At 40.4% G+C, this 20,408-nt stretch overlaps 2 protein-coding genes and 1 long non-coding RNA gene across 7 annotated transcripts; 1 reads left to right on the top strand and 2 right to left on the bottom strand.

The window, feature by feature from the left end:
* The first annotated feature begins 315 nt into the window (after positions 1-315).
* On the top strand, positions 316-11,430 carry LOC109527183 (centrosomal protein of 78 kDa). Of its 4 annotated transcripts, none has more exons than XR_002170486.1 (17): positions 316-453; positions 1,059-1,322; positions 1,401-1,576; positions 1,683-1,755; positions 1,891-1,994; positions 2,928-3,102; positions 3,199-3,312; positions 4,221-4,285; positions 4,366-4,453; positions 5,089-5,206; positions 5,480-5,543; positions 5,624-5,782; positions 5,859-5,936; positions 6,331-6,506; positions 9,552-9,693; positions 10,376-11,240; positions 11,414-11,430. XR_002170486.1 is itself a non-coding variant. In XM_019888956.1 (16 exons), the coding sequence occupies exons 2-16, from the start codon at positions 1,061-1,063 to the stop codon at positions 10,913-10,915; spliced, it is 2,334 nt and encodes a 777-aa protein (XP_019744515.1). In that variant the 5' UTR covers positions 316-453; positions 1,059-1,060; the 3' UTR covers positions 10,916-11,372. The 4 variants fall into 4 exon arrangements, 2 of the variants coding, with proteins under 2 accessions (XP_019744515.1, XP_019744531.1); XR_002170487.1 differs by having other exon boundaries at positions 11,404-11,423; XM_019888956.1 differs by lacking the exon at positions 11,414-11,430 and having other exon boundaries at positions 10,376-11,372.
* Positions 2,514-2,699, bottom strand: LOC109527196 (uncharacterized). Its single transcript, XR_002170488.1, has 2 exons — positions 2,660-2,699; positions 2,514-2,601 (listed from the first exon to the last, which is right to left on the bottom strand). It is a non-coding gene; the product is annotated as an uncharacterized LOC109527196 (long non-coding RNA).
* Positions 11,431-15,178: 3,748 nt separating the features above from the next.
* cdo1 (cysteine dioxygenase, type I) lies at positions 15,179-19,788 on the bottom strand. 2 transcript variants are annotated; one of them, XM_019887754.1, is made up of 6 exons: positions 19,537-19,788; positions 18,297-18,374; positions 18,041-18,192; positions 16,727-16,896; positions 15,715-15,770; positions 15,179-15,422 (listed from the first exon to the last, which is right to left on the bottom strand). In XM_019887754.1, exons 1-5 carry the CDS (start codon positions 19,683-19,685, stop codon positions 15,741-15,743), a joined length of 579 nt encoding a protein of 192 aa, XP_019743313.1. In that variant the 5' UTR covers positions 19,686-19,788; the 3' UTR covers positions 15,179-15,422; positions 15,715-15,740. The 2 variants fall into 2 exon arrangements, with proteins under 2 accessions (XP_019743313.1, XP_019743305.1); XM_019887746.1 differs by having other exon boundaries at positions 15,179-15,770.
* Between the last annotated feature and the right edge of the window lie 620 nt (positions 19,789-20,408).

The following is a 20,408-nucleotide window of genomic DNA, read 5'->3' as shown; positions in this document are numbered from 1 at the left end:
GAGTATGTTCAGAAGAATATAAAGCCATATAAATAATAAATATTTGATATACTGTATATTTTTTACATTCGTAATTCATTTTACACATAATTTTACATTATTTTTGGGAGTAAACTAATTTAAGCAACAAAAAACCTGAGGAGCCATTTGGGAGCCGAAAGAGCCGGCTCTTTTTAGTGAGCCGAGCCAAAAGAACCGGCTCTCTAAAAAGAGCCGGAATTCCCATCACTACAGTACTGTCGTTCATCCGCCAAAGGCTGTGTAATTCAAGCGATAGGGGACGCCCGAGTGTTCAGCATCAAATGGAACGTCATGACGTCGTAGAACGAAGAAGTTGGCGTCATTTTTTTTTTTTTGAATTACTACCGTTTGTGCCTAACAACAAACCCTTGAAGTTGCCAAACGCTTCAGCAACGAGAACTAAACAGACCGAGTTATTTCGTGGATATTCAGGTATGTCAAAGTCAATGTTTTCAAACATCGGATGGTATGTCAAGTAACAGCGTTGCGATGTTACCGTTAACTATTAGCAGCGCGTTGCTCACAACGATGCTTTTTATCACGGCAGTTGCTAGGAGGCGAGCGTTCATGCTTAACTATAATTTATTACAAAGGGTTCCCAAACTTTTGGGGCCCAGAGACAATTTTCCAAGGACCCGTCTCATATTCATAACGACAAATGAATATTAAGATCACGTACATTCCATTAGAATCATTTTCCAACCAAACTTTCCTGGGAAATTAAGCAAATTCATGATAATAAATTCTTTATTTTTGCATCGTCACACGCTGATGTGTGTTGCTCACACTTACAAAAGGGCTGCCAACAGAGAGTTTCAGGTTTGTAAAAGCATAGCCAGTATTGCCATTTCAACATCTTTAAAAAAAAAAAAAAAACAAACACTTGTGAGTTTAATTTATCTTAATAAAACGACAACATGATTGGAGCCATTTGTTTTCAAGAAATCTCGGAATTGAACATTAAGACCAGCATTCTGATTGTAGCTTTGTAGTCAGAAAAATACGGTTTTATGACCCAATTCTTCTTCCATCCAAAGCAATGGTCCAGGAAAGTGTTCAGATCAAGAGGCGAGGTGCTCATGACTTCATGGAATACTACACATATGCCTGCACCCGAGAGCAAACCATCCCCCTCACTGCTGTAAAAATGCATCTCGACCAAGGCATTCTGGACTTCAATGGAGACAAGGTCAAGTTATCCGATTGGCCTCCCATTCTGGACTCCATCTCTATCAATAGGCACCTTCACCACATTGCAATTACTAGCACGTACCAGACAAGCCACGGGTGTGGAGATCCAGGTCAGGCTTAAAAAGGACGTAACATTGAGCTCCGTTGAGTCCAGCTGTGCATCTGAACCTCTGTCTTTCATGTCACAGATAGAAGGTACTACAAGCCAGTGTTCAGGAAGAAGATCCCATCTATTCGCTCTAAGGACATGACTTTCAAGTTGTGCAAAGCTCTGAAGGAATGTCTATCACTTTCTCCCAACTTGAAGACTTTAAAGCTGAACGGTCTTCCTCTAAGGGAAAGAGACCTTGTCAGCTTGACAAAGGTAAGAATGGACCACAAAATTGCAGCCTAGATTCTACAGTACAGTGGAACCTTGGTTTTAGTGATTCTGACCACTTATAAATGTAAATGTTTAAAAAACATTTCAGGGTGTTGCAAAAAGTGTTTCCTTGGAAGCGCTTTCCTTGGCAAACTGTCCTTTTGGAGATGACGGCTTGGAGGGTATGTGGTTTACATAGTTGTGATGTACATAATCCTAAAATATGTTTCATCAATCTTACATAATCTTCCTTTGTAAATTGGGTTATATTTCTGTAATTTTAGCACGCCTGTTTTTCCCCCTGATATATCTTTCAGTCATTTGCCAAAGTGTAAAGTACTCTACAAGAATCAAAGAACTAGATTTCACAGGATGCAATATCACATGGAGAGGAGCTGAGCATCTCGCCAACATTATCCAGGTGAAATTTGATGTTCACTGTCATGTCGCCTTCCCCCAAATTTACCAGCCACTTGCATCCCACATCTTCCAGCACACACATTTTTTAAAAAAGGAGTTAAAAAGAAAAAGTCAAAACGCACAACTGTTAGCCAGAACCTGTGGATAGTTGCAAGGAATTACCTTTCAAAAGTCTTGCTTGTATACCTACTTTGAGTTCATTTTGGTAGTTTTTTGCTACTGTTGTTGTTTTTTTTCAAAAGACATTTTGTGGAAAAGTAACTCGTTCTTAATTTAGTGAATAAAAGAACACATCAATCAAAAACATTTAAATAGAAAGTTATTACCATGCCGTTAAGGGAACCCTCTGTTGATGTCCTAGTCTTGAATAGTACTTTGTCTTCATCTAGTGGCAGACAAAAATGACTGAAACTGGCAAAATTACAAGGCAAGTGCTGTTGTCGGGAGTGGATGTCAAAATTTCCACACAAACAGAAGTTACCAAAAATCTTGTTTTCCTTGAAATGTTATGACACTTTTGGGGGGTGGGGGGGTGAATCTTTATTTTCTCATTACAGATGACGTTATTTTTTCCCCTCCCACCATTTTCCTCAAGCAGGATCTAGAGTCTAGACAAGTAGTCATGAACGTCTAGAATCTAGACTCTAGATTCTAGACGTTCATGACTACTTGTCCACCACTTGATTAATATTTTGGGTTCTTTTTTCCTCATTTTGTTTTTTCAACTATTTTTTTATGTGGCCAATATTGTTGACATTGTACTTCGTTTGCGCCTGATATAATTCTATACATGCTTCAGTTCTTATTTGTAAGAAGTACCCTCCTCAGATGAGGGAATTTCCAAATAGGTGGCCCCCTAATGTAAATGTAACAACACGTAATTGTATATTGTTAATTTCGTGTCTTTGATGGCACAATCTTTATTGTGTTTCAGCATCAGGGAATACAGAGGCATGGCTCCGCCTGGTCACAATCTTTGAGGTATCAACAGCCGAAATTAGAGGGCATGGGAGGTCTCCGCCGTCTCACCCTGAACTGTAACACTTTGATTGGGGATCTGGGTGCTGCTCGTCTTGCACGTGAGCTGGCCGAAGACCTCTGGCTTAAAGGTTAGAAGGTGGAAATGTAATGACGGCAAAGGAAATGTTTATATCATTGTGTATTCCTCAAGATCGTTCTTTGTATTTTTGGGGTGTTCTGAGCAGCTGTGGACCTGCAGAAATGCGGCCTCTCCAATCGCGGAGCTTGTCATCTGCTGGAGGTCTTGAAGACCAATTCTACTCTCTGCGTACTGGATATCCGTAATAACCCTTTAGTTGGTAAGAATCTATCACAGGTTGTCACACTTTTCTCTTTGTCACACACTGTTTGTCTTAACTGTAGTACACTGTACATTGCTTTTTTTTTTTTTTTTTGGAAACATTGTACTACATTCACTGTCACCATTTTAGTTCATGTGCTTGAAATCTCAACATGGGGCAAAATGTTATCCCCTACCACAATTTTAATGAAGTTAAGATATTTTTCAGCAACTCCATCCACTGTCACCATTTTAGTTCATGTACTTGAAATCTCAACATGGGGCAAAATGTTATCCCCTACCACAATTTTAATGAAGTTAAGATATTTTTCAGCAACTCCATCCAACGCACTCCTAATTATGGTTTTAAACCACTTTGAAAATATCAGGTGAGATACTTTGGGTTTATCTCTGACCATGCATTTCTAGTTGCATTTGTTCACCCTGAAGTAAGCACTGCTCTGTGGACCAATAGACAAATCCATCCATCCATCCATTATCTGAACCGGTTTATCTTCACCAGCGTTGCAGGGCATGCTGTAGCCTATCCCAGCTGTTTTAGGGCAGTAGGCAGGGGACAATTTAGAGTGTTCAATCAGCCTGCCATGTTTTTGGAATGTGGGAGGAAACCGGAGTACCCGGAGAGAGAAAACCCACGCAGGCACGGGGAGAACATGCAAACTCCACATAGGAAGTTCCGGAGCCGGGATCGAACACACAACCTTGACACTGTGAGGTCGATGTGCTAACCACTCGCCCACGAGGCGGCCTCAAGACAAATCCAAACACATTTTTCAACAGATGATGCCGCTGAAAAACCTGAACAAATAGAACAGACCTCATGAAACAAAAACACAAATTTGCATGACAATCATTCCATTTTCACATTGCATTGCTAAAGGATATCTATTTTCCTTTCTGTTTTAGATAATGCCCTAATTAAGACTGTAATCGAGAAAGCACAAATGAAAACTGAAGCACAGACACCAGAGGTGAGTGGTTTCGGCTACTCTCCGACATTAGTAAAGTCAGAAAAAAAATGGCTTAATGTGTGATTGTGTGTCCGCTCCAGTACTGCTGGCTCACGCCTGCCACCAAAGAGCAACAGAAAACTGCATCTAAGCGGCGAGTGGTGTCCAGGGCATCCACAGAAAAAACAGGTACAATTGACACTTTCTCCTGAGTCAACGCACACAAATACTGACCACGCCTTTCCTAAGTGACCTAATAAAACACTTCAATCATGCTCGTGAGAAGGTTAAGTAACAAATGTGTAAGCCATCTAACATGTCAGTACTGGATCAGACCAGTGCACACCTATGGACACTCATGCAATTGAGGTAGCAAGCAACAGCTACGACTTGTGTCTGCAGTGTTGGCAACTTAACGTATTAGCCGTAATTACCGGTAGTCACTTTTCTGACACTTCTCGCAATATTTTTTTTTCCCAAAAAAGAGACTACCGATACCAAAAAATGACAGCAGTGGGCCTAATGTTAGCACAAGGGCAAACAAATAGTGCCAGCTTTTCAAATACAAGCACAAATGCTCCAATTGTGTCATGTCAAAAATGGAATGCTACCATGTCATAAATAAAAGGCCATAACAGTTTAGACTTTTAGGACACCCACGCACTCGCTAAGCTCTTGTGGGCTACATAAAATGATGTGAGGGGCTGGATTCCGGCATTGAGTTTCGCATTTGATCTGGCACAGTGGTTTTCTGATTACTGACCCAACTGTAAGACATGCTCTGTGACTGCATCACTCGCAGATGTTGCTCTCTTATCTTTCAGCTCCTCAAAAAATGACCTCTGCTGGACGTGAAGGCTCAGTCGCTGCTCAGCTTCAACAGCGCGCTTCCTGTTCCAGACATGGGCCGCCTCATTCCGCTGCACGTGCTGGACGCCAGCGGTGAGGAGACTGTTCAGCTGGATCATTCCAAATTAAAACCAAAACCCACATAGCGTTGCAACTGGTTGAAGATGACAAGGCAGTCAGTTCCACAATCTGACTGAGAATTAACAACACTTAACAAGGAAGAGCAGAGAATGAAGATACGATGTCATTCTGGATGTGACAGGATCATTTAGTGTTCACACCCGGTGTCCTGGATGACTGGGGCTGCACATTCTCGATTTAGGACTTGTGGCCACAAAGCTCATGAGTTGCATTCTTATGTTCCAGAGGTTTTCCTCCCGCAGATGCAAAAGACCACAATTTCCAGTCAGCGCCGCATCTTCGAGGTCAAGTATGGATTCATATTTATAGTTTCATGACTTGTTTTATATTTGCTACATTGTAGTTCAAACACTTCTGACTCCATAAAAGGCTTCGTCCACCGTGAGGGTTACATTTGAGTCTGATTCGGAGGAGGAGGAGGAGGATGGCAATGAGGAAGACGGCGAGGCAGTGGTGACAGGAGATCAGAGGCCATCTCATGGCAACCACCAGGACAGCGTCATTTCAAGGCCGCTCGATCGTATGCAGGTTAGCCACATCTAGCTCGAGGTTGACTGCTCGAATGTTTTTTTTTTTAATGTCGTTTGTTGTGCCTGTCCTGCAGATGGCGCTACAGGAATGTCGTTTGAGATTGGGAGAGGAGCGCAGAGCCAGACTAAAAGCTGAATCTTTACTCAGAGAGGTACTGTAGTACCGGTATGCTTTATCTCGACTATTATTTATATGAAATATTGTGCTGAAAGGAGCTTAAGCAGCAGGCTGGCCTAGTGCTTAGCACGTCTGCCAGTCCAATTGCGTGAATGTGATTCTGAATGTTTGTTTGACTTAAAACCGCTATGGATGGATGCAACTCAACATTATTACATGCCATTTTCTCTCCATTATTGCAGTCTTGCTCACAGATAGTAGTCCACTCAGTCAATATGTGATGTAATGAAGAAAAGTAATTTTATTTGCTTTCCACTTAATGTTTTTCCATTGTGTGTGTGTGTTTGGGGGGGGATTCATAATAGCATAGTTACTCTTGTTAGTTAAACAATAACTGTCTTTGTCTTTATTTTTTATTTTTTATTCAGTTTGAGCTGGAAAACGCTCGTCTTCGTGATAACAACAACTCCCTGTCCAAGGCGCTTGCGGCCATGGGCTCCGCACCGACGGACCGCAGCGCCCTCGAAGACGAAGACGTGCTGGTGAGCATCGAACGCTCGTTCGCCAAGTTCCACGCTTTCCTGGATCTCGTCAACGATGCCGGGTGGGTAACACCGATTTCTGCCATTTCTGTTCCCAAAGTGCTCCGGCACTCATTTTGTATGACACTCACCAGCCACTTTGTGAATAGATCTTTCGGAATGTTATTTTAAGAATGGCAACAAAAAAAAAAAAATGCATTTAATAATACACCGTGGTAAATGATGATGAAATGAAATCCAATTTGATGTCCCCGTTTAGTTGGATGCATAAGATGTACATATTCAAAGCAGCTGGCATTATATTGCAGTGCAGTCCGACACCACTCTGAGCTACAACTAGAGTTTTAAATAGGCTGTTTTTGTGATTTAATGATTGTACTGGGTCTCATTCTAGTCTCCAAATGATCATGCTTTGCCTGATTGGAAATTCTTTTCGACTCCAAACTGTTAATCAAATTGCTTTTATTTATTGTGACAAAGTAGACAATATACTGGGTTAAATTAGTCCACAGACCAGATGCAGTGGAACCTGCAGTTCCGAGTCACCCTCTGTTTTCTGGACGGATAGCCGGTCAAAGTCAGTCATCTTTTCTTGGCATCGACATTGTTTCTTAAGCACTTCTCAATTCTTTCAGTATGTGGATTTCTCCCACTGGCTGACGACCGAGGTCTTTGGGGATTCATTTGGGTGTTGTTGAGGGAAAGTACGAGAGTAGCATGTGAGGTGGTTGTTAGCCTTTCTCTTTGTAATAGCTTCACTTTGAGTTTCATTTAAAAAACAGTAATAAAGCCGATAAAATGTTGCATAAATCAATGAATTAAGTAAGACAAGCCCCCTGGCCTCGAACTGTTGACCTCAAAACGCATGAAACATGCAGCCCACGTGGTTTAAAATAACTCCACTTAATTCTCAGCTGCCATCGCTCGACTCAAAATGAAACTCAAGGCACGTATTCTTGGCGCCGATGCTGTTCATTGACTTCCTTCCTCGCATGATCGTCAGTGTGATGCCTCATACTTACTTTCGTCATTCATCACTTGGAGGTGACAGAACAAAAGTGGAACTTGAATTTCAAGGTTTCTCTTTCATTCTGATGCCTCTTGAATATGTCAATATATATAATTTTATATTATAATTTTTATCATCATTATTATTATTGTGAATACATTTTACTTTCAAGCAACTTTCAAAATTGCCAACGACACCCTACAAGACTTGATTCAAAAACATGAATCGGATCAATACAAAGATTGGGAGATACTGTAAAAATTAAATAAATGCATCATTCATTAAGTCACGCAGCTTTTCATTGTTGAAAAAAAAAATAGTTAAATACGTTTCCAAAATATGTTTAATGCTTACATTTAATGATAAATAATAAGTCATCATTTTTAAATGTGTATTTTTAAATTGTTTTACTTATGCGCTGTTTTAATTCAATTGCAGTAATAAAAATTTGTTCATTGTACACTCAGGGCAAATGTTTTAGAAGACTGCAAATCTTCCATTTACTTTCTTTAAAACTCAAGCAGCTTAAGTTCTGCGAATAACCCTCCCCCGCCCCATTTTCGATGCTTGAGTTTTGTTTTGACACAACTAACCATTACTTTTGCGAACCCGGGAGGTCATTAAAAGATTAGAATATCTCTTAATCTTTCGGTGATCACAAAGCCATTCGAATGCAGTGAATCCCTGCCTGTTTTTGTTGATCATTTATCTGTTTGAGGCACGATAACGCCATCCTGATTCAACAGAACCGTGCACCCAGGTTGATCGCAAGGGTTACATTCCAGAACCACCCATAATAGGTCAAAATTTTATCATTATTATTATTATTATTATTGTAAATACATTTTACTAGCAAGCATCTTTCAAAATTGCCAAGGACGCCCTACAAGACTTGATTCAAAAACATGAATCAGGTCAATACTAGGATCGGGAGATCATGAATGATGCATTTAATTTTTACAGTAAGTCACGCAGCTTTTCATTGTTGAAAAAAGGAGTTAAATGCGTTTGCAAAATATGTTTGATGCTTACATTTAATGATAAATAATACGTCATCATTTTTAAATGTATAATTTTAAATTATTTTACTTATGCGCTGTTTAAATACAATTACAGTAATAAAAATGTTGTTCATCGTGCACTCCGGGCAAATGTTTTAGAAGACTGCAAATTTACTTTCTTTGAAAATCAAGCAGCTCAAGTTCTGCGAATAACCCTCCCTGCCCCATTTTCGATGCTTGAGTTTTGTTTTGACACAACTATTACTTTTGCTTACCCCGGGAGGTCATTAAAAGATTAGGATATCTCTTCATCTTTAGGCGATCAGAAAGTCATTAAAATGCAGTGAATCCCTGCCTGTGTTTTTTGTTGATCATTTATCTGTTATCGGCATGATAACTCCATCCTTATTCAACAGAACCGTGAATCCAGGTTTATTGCAAGAGGTACATTCCAGCACCATCCATAATGGATCAAAATGAAGATTTTAGAGAGGCCAAATGGTGAAGAAAAAAAAAAACGCATTTCAATGTTGTCCCTCCCACACACTTTAAACACATTGAAACTTTACTTTTTAAACAATTCCCTGGCGTTACATAAAAGTCTTAAAAATCAAGTCCTCATCACGTTAGTATACTATGAAAATAAAATCGCATTTACATTTCCACTTGTATCACGGAAGCGCGAGCATTGTCGAAGTGATGCTCTTGTTCTGCAATTTGCAGTCGGTTTTTGACTGCTTGCTTCCTGTGCTTTACGCCCTGCACTTAAATTAGTTTCATATTGAGTAAGTCAGTTTGTTGGCTAAATTTCTCACGACACCAGTATTTAATTCCTTATCTGGTCCTGTGTTGGTTTTTCATTTTTATATGTTCCATTGCAACATTACAGGGTGATGACTCATCGCAGGAAAGAACCTTTTCCTCTTGTACCTCATCTTGCGCTACAATGTCACATCTTGAACTAGACAGGCCACGAAATTATTCTCTCTCTCTTTTATTATTTTTTTAAAATCACCTGTGCCGTTACTGCATATTGTGTGTATTGAACCTGGAACAAAATTACTTTTCTTCCATTTCACTCATATGTTCTCACTCAGCCTAGGTCAGCTAGCATCAGTGGCTGGGATTGACACGTCAGATTTCTCGCCTTTGGGAAGACCACAGCTCTCTTCCACACTGGGACATGTGGCCCATCTGGATGGAGCAGCATCCGGTGGACGTCGTTCTCATGATATTCAGGTGGAAAATTGTGTTGTGGTTAGCATTTGGAAAGCATCTTGTCATGCTTATTTTTTGAAACTTAGCTTGATCAATGAAACAGATCCAAATACTCATGAAAGTATCTGGAAAAGGAAAATAATGAAATGGAGTCTTGCAACAAATAGTGAAAACGCCCTCAAATTTAGTTTTGCCACTCGTCATCATTTAAACTGCAAATTTACCACAAACTCTAAAAACTTCATCATGTGAAATAATCTTGCCACTTTACTTTTTTTTTTTTTTAATTGCTTACGTATTATTTGATTTGGAAGAAAGCACCGCTAGTATGCATTTACCCGCTCATGCGGTGAACACTCTCCAAAATTCCCACGAGCAACCCAGGCTAAACTCAACTCCTCACCAACTTACAAAGATGTTACGCTCTTAGTCGAGATGCATCACCTCGACATATTGTACATCTTGACGCTGATCACTGCTTAACTATTATCCAGGCCTTGCCATCTTGTGGCATTTTGGAGCCGGATAAAAAGGAGTACAAATAATGGGAGTATGTGAGTTTTTCCACGGGGAATTTAGGCTTACAGTATAAAGTAAATCCAGCCTAAGTGTATTTGCCAAGTTTTTTTGCCCGAGATGTCCACTGCCAAGTCGGCATTGCAAATGAAAATCAATCAAAATAAATCCTCCACTTTCTTTTTAGGCCGCCAATGCTCACCCTGATGAGGTAGCTGACATCAGCACTCCAAAATCACTGCCCTCCTCCAGAAAGCCTGTGCATCGAGACGGGCTGTTCAACGTAAACGTCCAACGGGCTGCTGGAGAACAAGTGGACTTAAATGTCATGAGAGAACAAGAGCCAGATCAGTTCTCTCAACCCAAAACCCAGTACGACTCGGATTCAGAGCACAGCTTTGCTGGCCAGACGTCCCGCCGTGAAAGTTATCAGATTCCAAGAAGTCGCCCGATGGTTGGCATCCTGGGTGCTTCCCATCATAGTAACGGCATCAGTTCCAATCACAGCAATTCATCCCACAGCCGCAGCACCCGTGGCAGACGCAGCGCAGGCGAAATCATGAGAGACATTGTGAGTAACAAGGCACAGTCAGCAGGATCTCAGAGGCTGGCGGTCATACAAACGTCTGGGTCAGAAGGGTCAGAGCGGAAGACAAGTCCTGACATTCTGGAGGAGATCAGATCTTTCGTGGGTGCGCAAGGAGACTCGGATGCTGAATATTTGTAACACGACAAACTCCTAAGCAGCTCATTTTCATATTTATTTGACGGGATTACAATTCTATATTTTTAATTGGACAAGCCTTGACAATTGCGGCACATTTCTCAGGGCGTCAGTCCAGGTTTGACCTTTTCATCAATTGTTGATCTCAAATGCACACAAATGAGCATCAGAGCTTTTAAGAACTGAAATCACTTTCCCTGAGCATCATTTGTTGTTTTGTGCCAAAATGTGTTATTTTACATTTTGCTATCGCTACGTTTCTTGAACAGCATATTTTTACTGTCACCGTTCTGCATTTGCCAGTAATAATAGATTAACTCATCATGAGGTTCTTAGAGGCGCTCACTAGCACACAATAAGACCGATTTGGAAAGAATGTTGGGAGAGAAATGGGCCTCTTGTAACATAGGAAAAAGAAACATCTTTGAGTTCAATCCATTAAAAATGGCGGAAAAACCAAGTGTTGCATTCATATTTTCGAGCATCATGAGGTTCTTAGAGGCGCTCACTAGCACACAGTAAGGCCGATTTGGAAAGAATGTTGGCAAAAATGGCGGCAAAACCAAGTGTTGCATTCATATTTTCGATGCTTAGTCACAGGGTCGCGTGATATTCCAGTCACTATCAATACAGAGCAACCACTTTGATTATCAAACATGCTGTACTTGTTTGAGTGTATGAAGACGAGTCAAACTCAGCATTATCATGAGTGAGTACAGTGCCAGACTCCTTTGCACTTTCAGTCTCCGTCAGAAAACTGTACGCCTGCTGTATGACCTCAGCTGATACCTTGTGGCATTATGCAGTGAGAACAGTCTGTAAAGAGCCGGGGGGGCAAACGAAACAAAGACTGAAATGAAATGTGCCTGAGACCTTGCACATTTAGAAAAAAATATATCTGGACCAAAAGGATATACTGTATTGTGTATCTACATCATGGACAACAGTGTTTGTTTTTAGTCACTCAGTGAAGTTGTGCAGCTGCAAACAATAAAAAGCAAATGAAGTTTTATTTTTCTTTTCAGTGTTTGAAAGCTTTTTGACAAATTCCACATTTACAAAACAAAGCAAAACAAAAAACATGGAAACACGATTTTTGAGTTCAACCAAAATTTCAGTTTTCTCATATTTTGTTATATTTGTGAGGATCCACCTCCATAAGTGTATTTGGTGTTTTTTGGTTTCTTTGTGTGTACCACCACAGAAAGATGCCAGTGACGACAAAATGGCTGCTCAGGCTAATGCAGCAAACTTCACAATAAGCAGTGATGTTTTGCATAAAAGAAGAAAAGTGGCACGTAAGCTTCTTGTATAGTTGATGTGCTTCGTCTCTCTTGATGCTCTTCAAAGTTATGGGTGACAACGTATTTTAGATATTTTTATGATATTTAGGATTGTTGAAAAATGTTGCTGCAGACATCAGATCACAACAAATTGAAATTGGTCTTTGTGGAGCATAGTGTATAAGTGGTTCGGACATGTCTCACAGTTCTTAGGTTTTGGATTTTAACCATTAAGAAGAAGAAGAAGAAAACCTTTATTTGTCCCACAATGGTGAAATTTGCAATCTATAGCAGCAAAATTGAAGGGGGGAGGGGTAGAAAAGAAAAAACTGCATGCACAAAATAATGTTTCAGAAAAAGAACTGTACACAGTACAGAATGCAATATAAAATATAGATATAAGCATATATGCAACTGCAACAGGAATTAGGTGACAATGGTGCAATCAAACTCTGTGAAAGTAGAATTTGTTGCATTTTCAAGATAATTTTTAGTTGGAATCAGTGGGCTATCTGGTTTGTTGAAATAAAATACCTGGTGGCTCCAGGACAGATCTTTGCGCAACGCCATCCTTAAATGAGTACAAATCAGTATCATCATTTCTGGTTTTGAGCAGGATTACCACCCTATTTCTTTTGTGAGTTTTATTTGTCACGTACTACATGCAGCACCAGGACAACAACATCAAGTTGTTTAAAATGTATTGCATCCCGTCTTTATCTGAACTAAATCGTTACGTACTTTTATTGTCTGTTTTTATAGTTTGGCAGCAACATTTATTGTATGCTACAGAGTACTGGGGAGATAAATCCCTGCTCCAAACCAATGATTGGATGAACCGCACTAACAACATTATGTCATTAAAAAAAAAAAAAAATTGCAGGAAGTTCTTATCGTTGTCTAATGATAAGACATTTCTGTTTGATGAGCCTCTGTCCAGTGCGTCACATGGTATCAAAAAAAAAAAAAAAGCAATGTTAAAAATGAATGCTGTTACTTTGACCTTCTGTAACACCGTACTGGCTGCCGGCCATCTCATGGTTCCCCTGAGATACTTTGACCTTCTGTAATACCATACTGGCTGCCGGCCATCTCATGGTTCCCCTGAGATTCATTTCACAAATACCCCTACAGTCACGCTATGTACATTGAGCAATCGGTGATGAAACGAGATGACCATAAGGTCCCTTTTTCATGGCTGTGTCCCCACCATTGACCTATGAGTTTGTACGTACTGCTACCGTTCAATGCACGTGTTGTGAGCTTGTGAAGACATAGCTGTCTTTGAATTCCTTCTCCATATACTGCACAGTTGTTTAGGTTCTTTGAGAAAATGTAACTTCTGCTGATCCAACAATTATTAATATTTGTCAATCCATAGACAATTTTAGGATTATTATAGCACTGAAATGAAGCAAAAGTAAAATTATGACAAATGAAATCTCAAAGCGAGGAGAATAAAGAGGTCTTGCTATGAAGTGGGGAAAAAAATTATGAGAAAAATTGCGTAGTGTTATGGGAAAAAGTTATGTTTTATATATATATATATATATATATATATTACTCAAAAGAATAAAGTCATAAATTTGGATTGTGATGAGAAACAAATAACATCCATCCATTTTCCCATCCATTCTATCCTCACAAGGGTCGCGGGGGGTACTGGAGCCTATCCCAGCTGTCTTCGGGCAGTAGGCGGGGGACACCCTGAACTGGTTGCCAGCCAATCGCAGGACACACAGACGAACAACCATTCGCGCTCACATTCACACCTCGGGACAATTTCGAGTGTTCCATGAACCTGCCAAGCGTGTTTTTGGAATGTGGGAGGAAACCGAAGTATCTGGAGAAAACCCACACAGGCACGGGGAGGACGTAGATGGGAGGAAATTTATAAAATAATCACTACCTAGTCCAAGAAAAAAAGTAATACAGCTCTGAGGGAAAAAAATGCATCCTGTAGCAAGAAAAATCATGTCAAGCTTTCTGCTCCTTGTCGTCTCTTCTCAAACTAACTTCGTAAATGATAATTTGACACACCGACATCTTTTTTTCAGTGAAACTATTAAGTCATAATTCTCCACATTGTGCCAGACAGATATAGCTTATCTTTCAATTACCCAGCTACTGTTAATTTTTACTTCTATCAATTGAGTATTAACAGACTCCATCACACTCACATTCACATCTATGGACAACTTGGTCTTGAATGAATCTAACGTGCATGTTTTTGAAATTTTTCGGGAAAGACAGGTTGACCCCCCCCTGACCATACAAGCTTGGGGAGTACATACAGACCCCACACTGAAAGGCCAGAACTAAGATTCAAGCCCCCAAGAACTCACACATGCTCATCGGTGCTGCTGTTTATCCAGCCACCCCTCCATTTTCTATATCGTGTGTCCTCATTAGGGTTAGCTGAATTCAGGGCTGGATTGGTCGCTAGTGAACCTTCACATATACGTACAAATTCTATACAATATATATTAAAAAATATAATTATAAAACCGTGGGGCCAGTTGAATTAGCACTGCCAACATAGAATAACTAATCCCCCCAGGACAGATCCTTGTGGCACACCGTAATGAAGTATTAAACACTAGTATGTGCTTTTGCACAGACTTTATTCTTTGTGAAAAAACATAGTCGAGGCAGCACAGTTGCCTGGTGATCTTGCCTGGCATATGTGCCTCAGTTTTGATGATCTGGTTTTGAATCCTTTCCCGGGGCCTATTGTGTGGAGTTAGTCTGTATGTCCCGTTCTTGCAGTGGTTTTCTGTGGGTGTGCCAATTATTTCCTGGATTCCCCCAAAAATGCATGTTGGATTCATTGAAGAAAATGAGCGCCAATGGATGTATGTATCTGTGTCCTGCGATTGGCTGGCCACCTCTCCATGGTGTACCCTGCCTTACCAGTAAGTCGTGTTTTACCTTTGAAAATCGTCCCCCAGTAAATAACAATTATAATAAACAAAAGACAAAATGTTTTTTGTTACAGCTGATATTTATTGCATCACAGATATCAGTGCTACAGAAATGACTACACAATATGAATTCGCAAGCTACAAATATAAAATGCAAAATCCTGAGAAGATGCCTAATTTGAGCAACACACAAGTACAGTCCACTAATTATAATCACTGGAACTGTTTAACAGTTGGTCTTAAGACAAACATTTCATTTTATCCACCCACAAAAAAATCTAATGGAACTTTTGCCTTCATCAGGCCGTGGACGAAAGACTCAACTTCATGCAATTTTCAGCAGATAACTGCGAGCATTCCAGATAGAAAAGTGCTCAACTGTGACAGAAATATGCTAGACATCCATCCATTTTGGGGCGTATCATTTCAAAATCAATTGCCAGAAGCCTTTTTATGCATTCAATCATGTTCTACTCATCAGTATTTGCCAAGCAATGAGTGATAAAGCCGTACTGGTCATTTTGAACCAGCCTGCATCTAAATTTCAAACAAACCGCGTGGTCGCAGTAGATAAAAAAATGGTAGGGGGGGGGGAATCCAGAGTCGTCGTTTGGAAACACATTAGTTGTTCTCCTTTGATGCACTGGTCTCCTGCAATACAAAAAGAGGAACAGCAGTTAGGCTTCTGTATAATAGACATCGAATAATAATCACATTTTTAAATGATATTTTTTATAACACTGGATAATTCCAAACAGTATTCTTTTCTGTATTTTTCTTTAATATATTTTTACAACACTTTAGCTTAAGAAAGTCACTTTTGAATGCGGAGGGTGTGGCCTAGTTTATTGTGTACTAACTCCCTTGTACTGCCGCTATCTTATCATCCTGTCTATTTCGTGTCACAAAGGAATGTACTCGACATTGTTCTGCTCAAGGTATACTTTAACAGCGTGTTGGTTATCCCATCGAATCTGAACTGTTCGCATCCTCAGGAAATAACTTCTTTTTTTTTTTTTAATCACAGTAGTGTCAACATGCTATTAGCATAAATGCCATATGGCTACATTTGCTAATTCTATGATGAAAACTCATTCCTGTTTCTTTCTGTTTTACTCAAATTAGGAGTTTTCAGAACAATTAAACAGTAACATAAAAAAAATGCAGTTTGCCTGGGATGGGCCAACACACGTCGAGTAGTTCAAAATGTTTATTATGAGATCCAGTTGAAAAAAGACGCAACTTTAATTTTATTTTGAGTGTTGCAAAAACCACATGGCGCCCATTATTTCAAAAACCAACTATTAATTTCAAGAATATGCACAAAAAAAAAAGTTGTTTCACGTCATCGTAATTTTTTTTAATGTAATTGTAGGTGTCGTAAATGCTAATTATATTTCATAGGTATTTGTTTGATCATTATCAATATATTTACTTTGCTTATAAAATAAATAATAATAGCAATTGGGAGAAATCACGCAAGCTCTGCCGGGTCAATTTAGAACCACCACCACAAGTGACCAAAGCTGATTCCCTGCCTAGTACAACTGCTGTTATGCTACGATCAGTGGATTAGCATTTTGGCATAATGACACAAAGTTTCTTACACATGGAGTCCTCTCGCCATATTTGCTCCAAAAGGTCATCTTCGCGACGCTCTTGTGGCTGGTGCGCTGGTCAAAGACTTGACACGTCTGGAAGGGTGGGCTGTACAGGTGCAAACTAATTGAACCCTCAGTGTGGCTCACATTTTCTACACGGTGCAAGCCGATGGAGTCTGAAAAACACGCACATACAAACACAGGGGTATTGTGCAGTCAGTGAATGCCAATGGAATGTTGTGAAATGTGGTTCACGGCACACATTTTCTGCCGATGTTGGAAAGCACAAGTAGATCACCGGTGGCTGAACTTTTTTCCTATCATGGCAGCTTATACAAAGTCCTCTGTGGGTCATCAAATGGGAGGAAAAATATTCAGCGGACATTGTTTCTTATTGCAAAATATGGGCATCCATCTATTTTGTGGAGTGCTTGTCCTCATTCGGGTTGCGGGAGAACTGGTGCCTATCCCAGCTGACTTTGAGTGAGAAGTGACATTTAGCACAGGTCGTCTGCTGATTTCAGGGCACATATAATGAAATGAAAATTAAATTATATTATCGCAAAATATGGGCATCCATCTATTTTGTGGAGTGCTGGCCTCATTAGGGTTGCAGGAGAACTGGTGCTTATCCCAGCTGACTTTGAGTGAGAGGTGACATTTAGCACAGGTCGTCTGCTGATCTCAGGGCACATATAATGAAATGAAGATTTAATTATATTACACTAACAACATTTTTATTAAGTTACTAAAACCATTGGGCCAATAAAATCTGCATTGCCAACATGGAATAACAAATGGCTCCACGATAGATCCTTGTGGAACATCACACACTTTTGAACAGAGGTAGCATCCATCCATTCATTTTCTACAGCATGCCACTTATCCTCATTCGGGTTGCATGTAGCAAAACGTGCAAACTGGAGACTTGAACCCTGAACCTCATAACTGTGACACACATGCTAACCACAGTTTTGTTTGCTTTTTAAGAAGAGTGTGGCATTCACCGATGTACTATTGCCTGCTTCACACAGATATCATAGGAGTTAAAATAGCAGTGTAACTCTGTCATTGCTGACGCAGTTTGTCTTTTCACGCTTACCTTGAACAGTTTATGTTTGATTAATAGAGAAAAGCCATTTGCTGTGAGTCATGTGGGCAAACTTTGAGCTTAAGCGACAGATCACATAACTGCAGGTCAGACAGTTTTCATCCCAGGAAGAGAACATGCAAAATATGTTTGTTTTTATTTTTCCTCACACAACATAACGCCCCATGGAAGACTGCAGACACCTGCCCAAAAACTGGTTCTCCTCTTACCATTTATGTAAGCCACTGAGTTGTTTTCCAGCATCCTGTGCGACTTCTCGGTCATCTCGTCTTCGCCCTTGGGCCAGTCAAAGAGCGTCTCCTTGAGCTCGCCCTGCAGCATTTTCATGAAGCAGTGGGAGTTGGAATGGTCGTGGATGCTACTGCAAGGTGATCACAGCGCATGTCGGCGCGCAGCAGTGTTAGTGCTTAAAGGCTATGAAAGGTTTACAAAATGTGTGCTATTGCCATATTGACATTTTCTCACCTTCCATGACCTTCTCCCCAACACAAAATGATCAGGTTGAACTTCCCGTTGCCTTCATCCACCAAGTTTCTTGTGTATCTGCAAATAAAATGGCGATCAAAGATGTGTGATGGCCAACCATCAAAACTGAAATAGCGCATTGTTGAGTGTCATCAATCGGATTCTCATTCTATAGCAGTGTTTCCCAACTTTTTTTGAGAAGGGAAATAAAAAAATAAACTATGTATCCCAATAGTGACAAAAACTATTATTAGGGTCAAGGAAACCAAGGCTGCTGTTTTTGGCCAAATGTTTGCAGCAAACACATCACCAAAAGAACACTAAAAAGTACCTATGTAATGTAATAATTTGTGTCTTTTTATTTCCACTGTACGTACAGGAAAGTCATAGTGATGCCCTTAAAGTATTTTACAGACTTAATGAAGGGGAGCAGTTAGGCGAGCCCACCACCCCCTGCCCTCTCCTCACATTCCGTCAGTCGTCAAATATTTTGGAGGCAGCTACGGTGGCTCCCTGGTGATCTTCATGCCACCGGAGCCGAAACCTCTGCACACGCGCGTACACACACACACACGCACACGCACACGCGCGCGCGCGCGTAAGAGAGGGTGTGCGTCCTTTGCTCACTGATTATTGGTTAACCGCACAGCCATCGCTCCCTCCTCACCCTTTCATTGGCCATCACAATACTGGCAGCGGAACACCATTGCAATACTGTATATTGTAGGTCACGGTGGTCAGTATCGGACAGATAAACATGTGACGTCAACTATCTTGACGATTTTTTTTATACATATACAGATAATTCAAATGAGATGTGACAAAAGACATGGGGAGATCTATTTTTTTAGCAATCCACATATGATAATATACACAAAAATCTTCACGTCAGCCTGTCCCACACATTTGACTGTTAGTTTGAAAACAAAACGTTATTCCAAAAGGATTACTTTTTCTATATGTGAACCAATAAAAATTCTAATGTGATCACAGGTTAAAATACGGAACTTGCTAATTTGCACCAATATGCATGCCAAACGTAAACGTTTTAACTTTTTTATCGCAACCGTTTGTACATCTATCAACATTATGAAAAAAGGAGTATCTTCTACAAAATCTCTTCAAATTGGAACAAAATACAAAGTCACTGACGTCAGAGCAAACGTGAAAATTGCATCAGTGCTGTGCAAATTATTAAACTGAAACGATTCCTAATGGAACATAAAACGAAGCGTCTTACTTGTGAGCGTCGAATATGGCGTATTTCTCCCAATCCTTACGGTTGCTCTTGTATGACTCCATGAGTTCCTGCACCTCCTCCACATTGACGCGGTCATCCTTAAAGATCTCATGCAGCTTCTGAATTAGCTCTTGCAGAGTTTTAGCCATCTTTCCCTTTGTGTATTTGAGCGTCAGGAGGACAATTTGTTCGCCCTGGAACAAATTTGTCGTCGAGAAGATGCTCAACTACTAACTTTGCGCCCCAACGTGCTGTATTTATTCTGGACCGTACCATCACGTACATTAAGGGGGTACGCCCCCAGAAGTGATGGCCGTATGAATTACACAGATGGGAGTGGGTGGTATGAGGCGTGACTCGAGCGACAATTGAGGTTTTCACTTTCGACATGACTACCCACCTGAACTGGACACTTGGGTTATTTGAAATTGGCCACCTTTCAACGAAACCCCGAATCAATCTCACTCATTATAAACGAAATTGGATCGGTCCTTTTCGAGTGCCTTTCTACCACGTTGTCACAAACGCGACCTCCCCCGGTCTACCCGGTCTCGCTCATTGAACTCTTCTCTGGACAATAGCCGTGCAACCTTTTGGTGGCCCCCCGCCCTGCAGCCACAGCACCCCCATTCAGTGCACTGCCCAAAACAAAATAAAAAACAAGCGAATAATCACGATTAAAAACCAAATATGTATCATGTATCAAATACAACCATATATATATAAAACAAGAAAGTATTTTCGAATATATATCCCAAAGGACTTTTGGTGAAAGGCGTACTACACCCTGAACTGGTCACTCGTCAGTCGCAGGGCACACATCGAGACAAACAACCATTAACACCTAACATGTATACATTAATATATATATA

Source organism: Hippocampus comes, unplaced genomic scaffold (assembly GCF_001891065.2).
Source record: "Hippocampus comes isolate QL1 unplaced genomic scaffold, H_comes_QL1_v1.1 scaffold155, whole genome shotgun sequence".
NCBI lineage: Eukaryota > Metazoa > Chordata > Actinopteri > Syngnathiformes > Syngnathidae > Hippocampus > Hippocampus comes.
The sequence above is the reverse complement of the archived record's forward strand: the minus strand, read 5'-3'. Positions and strand labels throughout refer to the sequence as shown.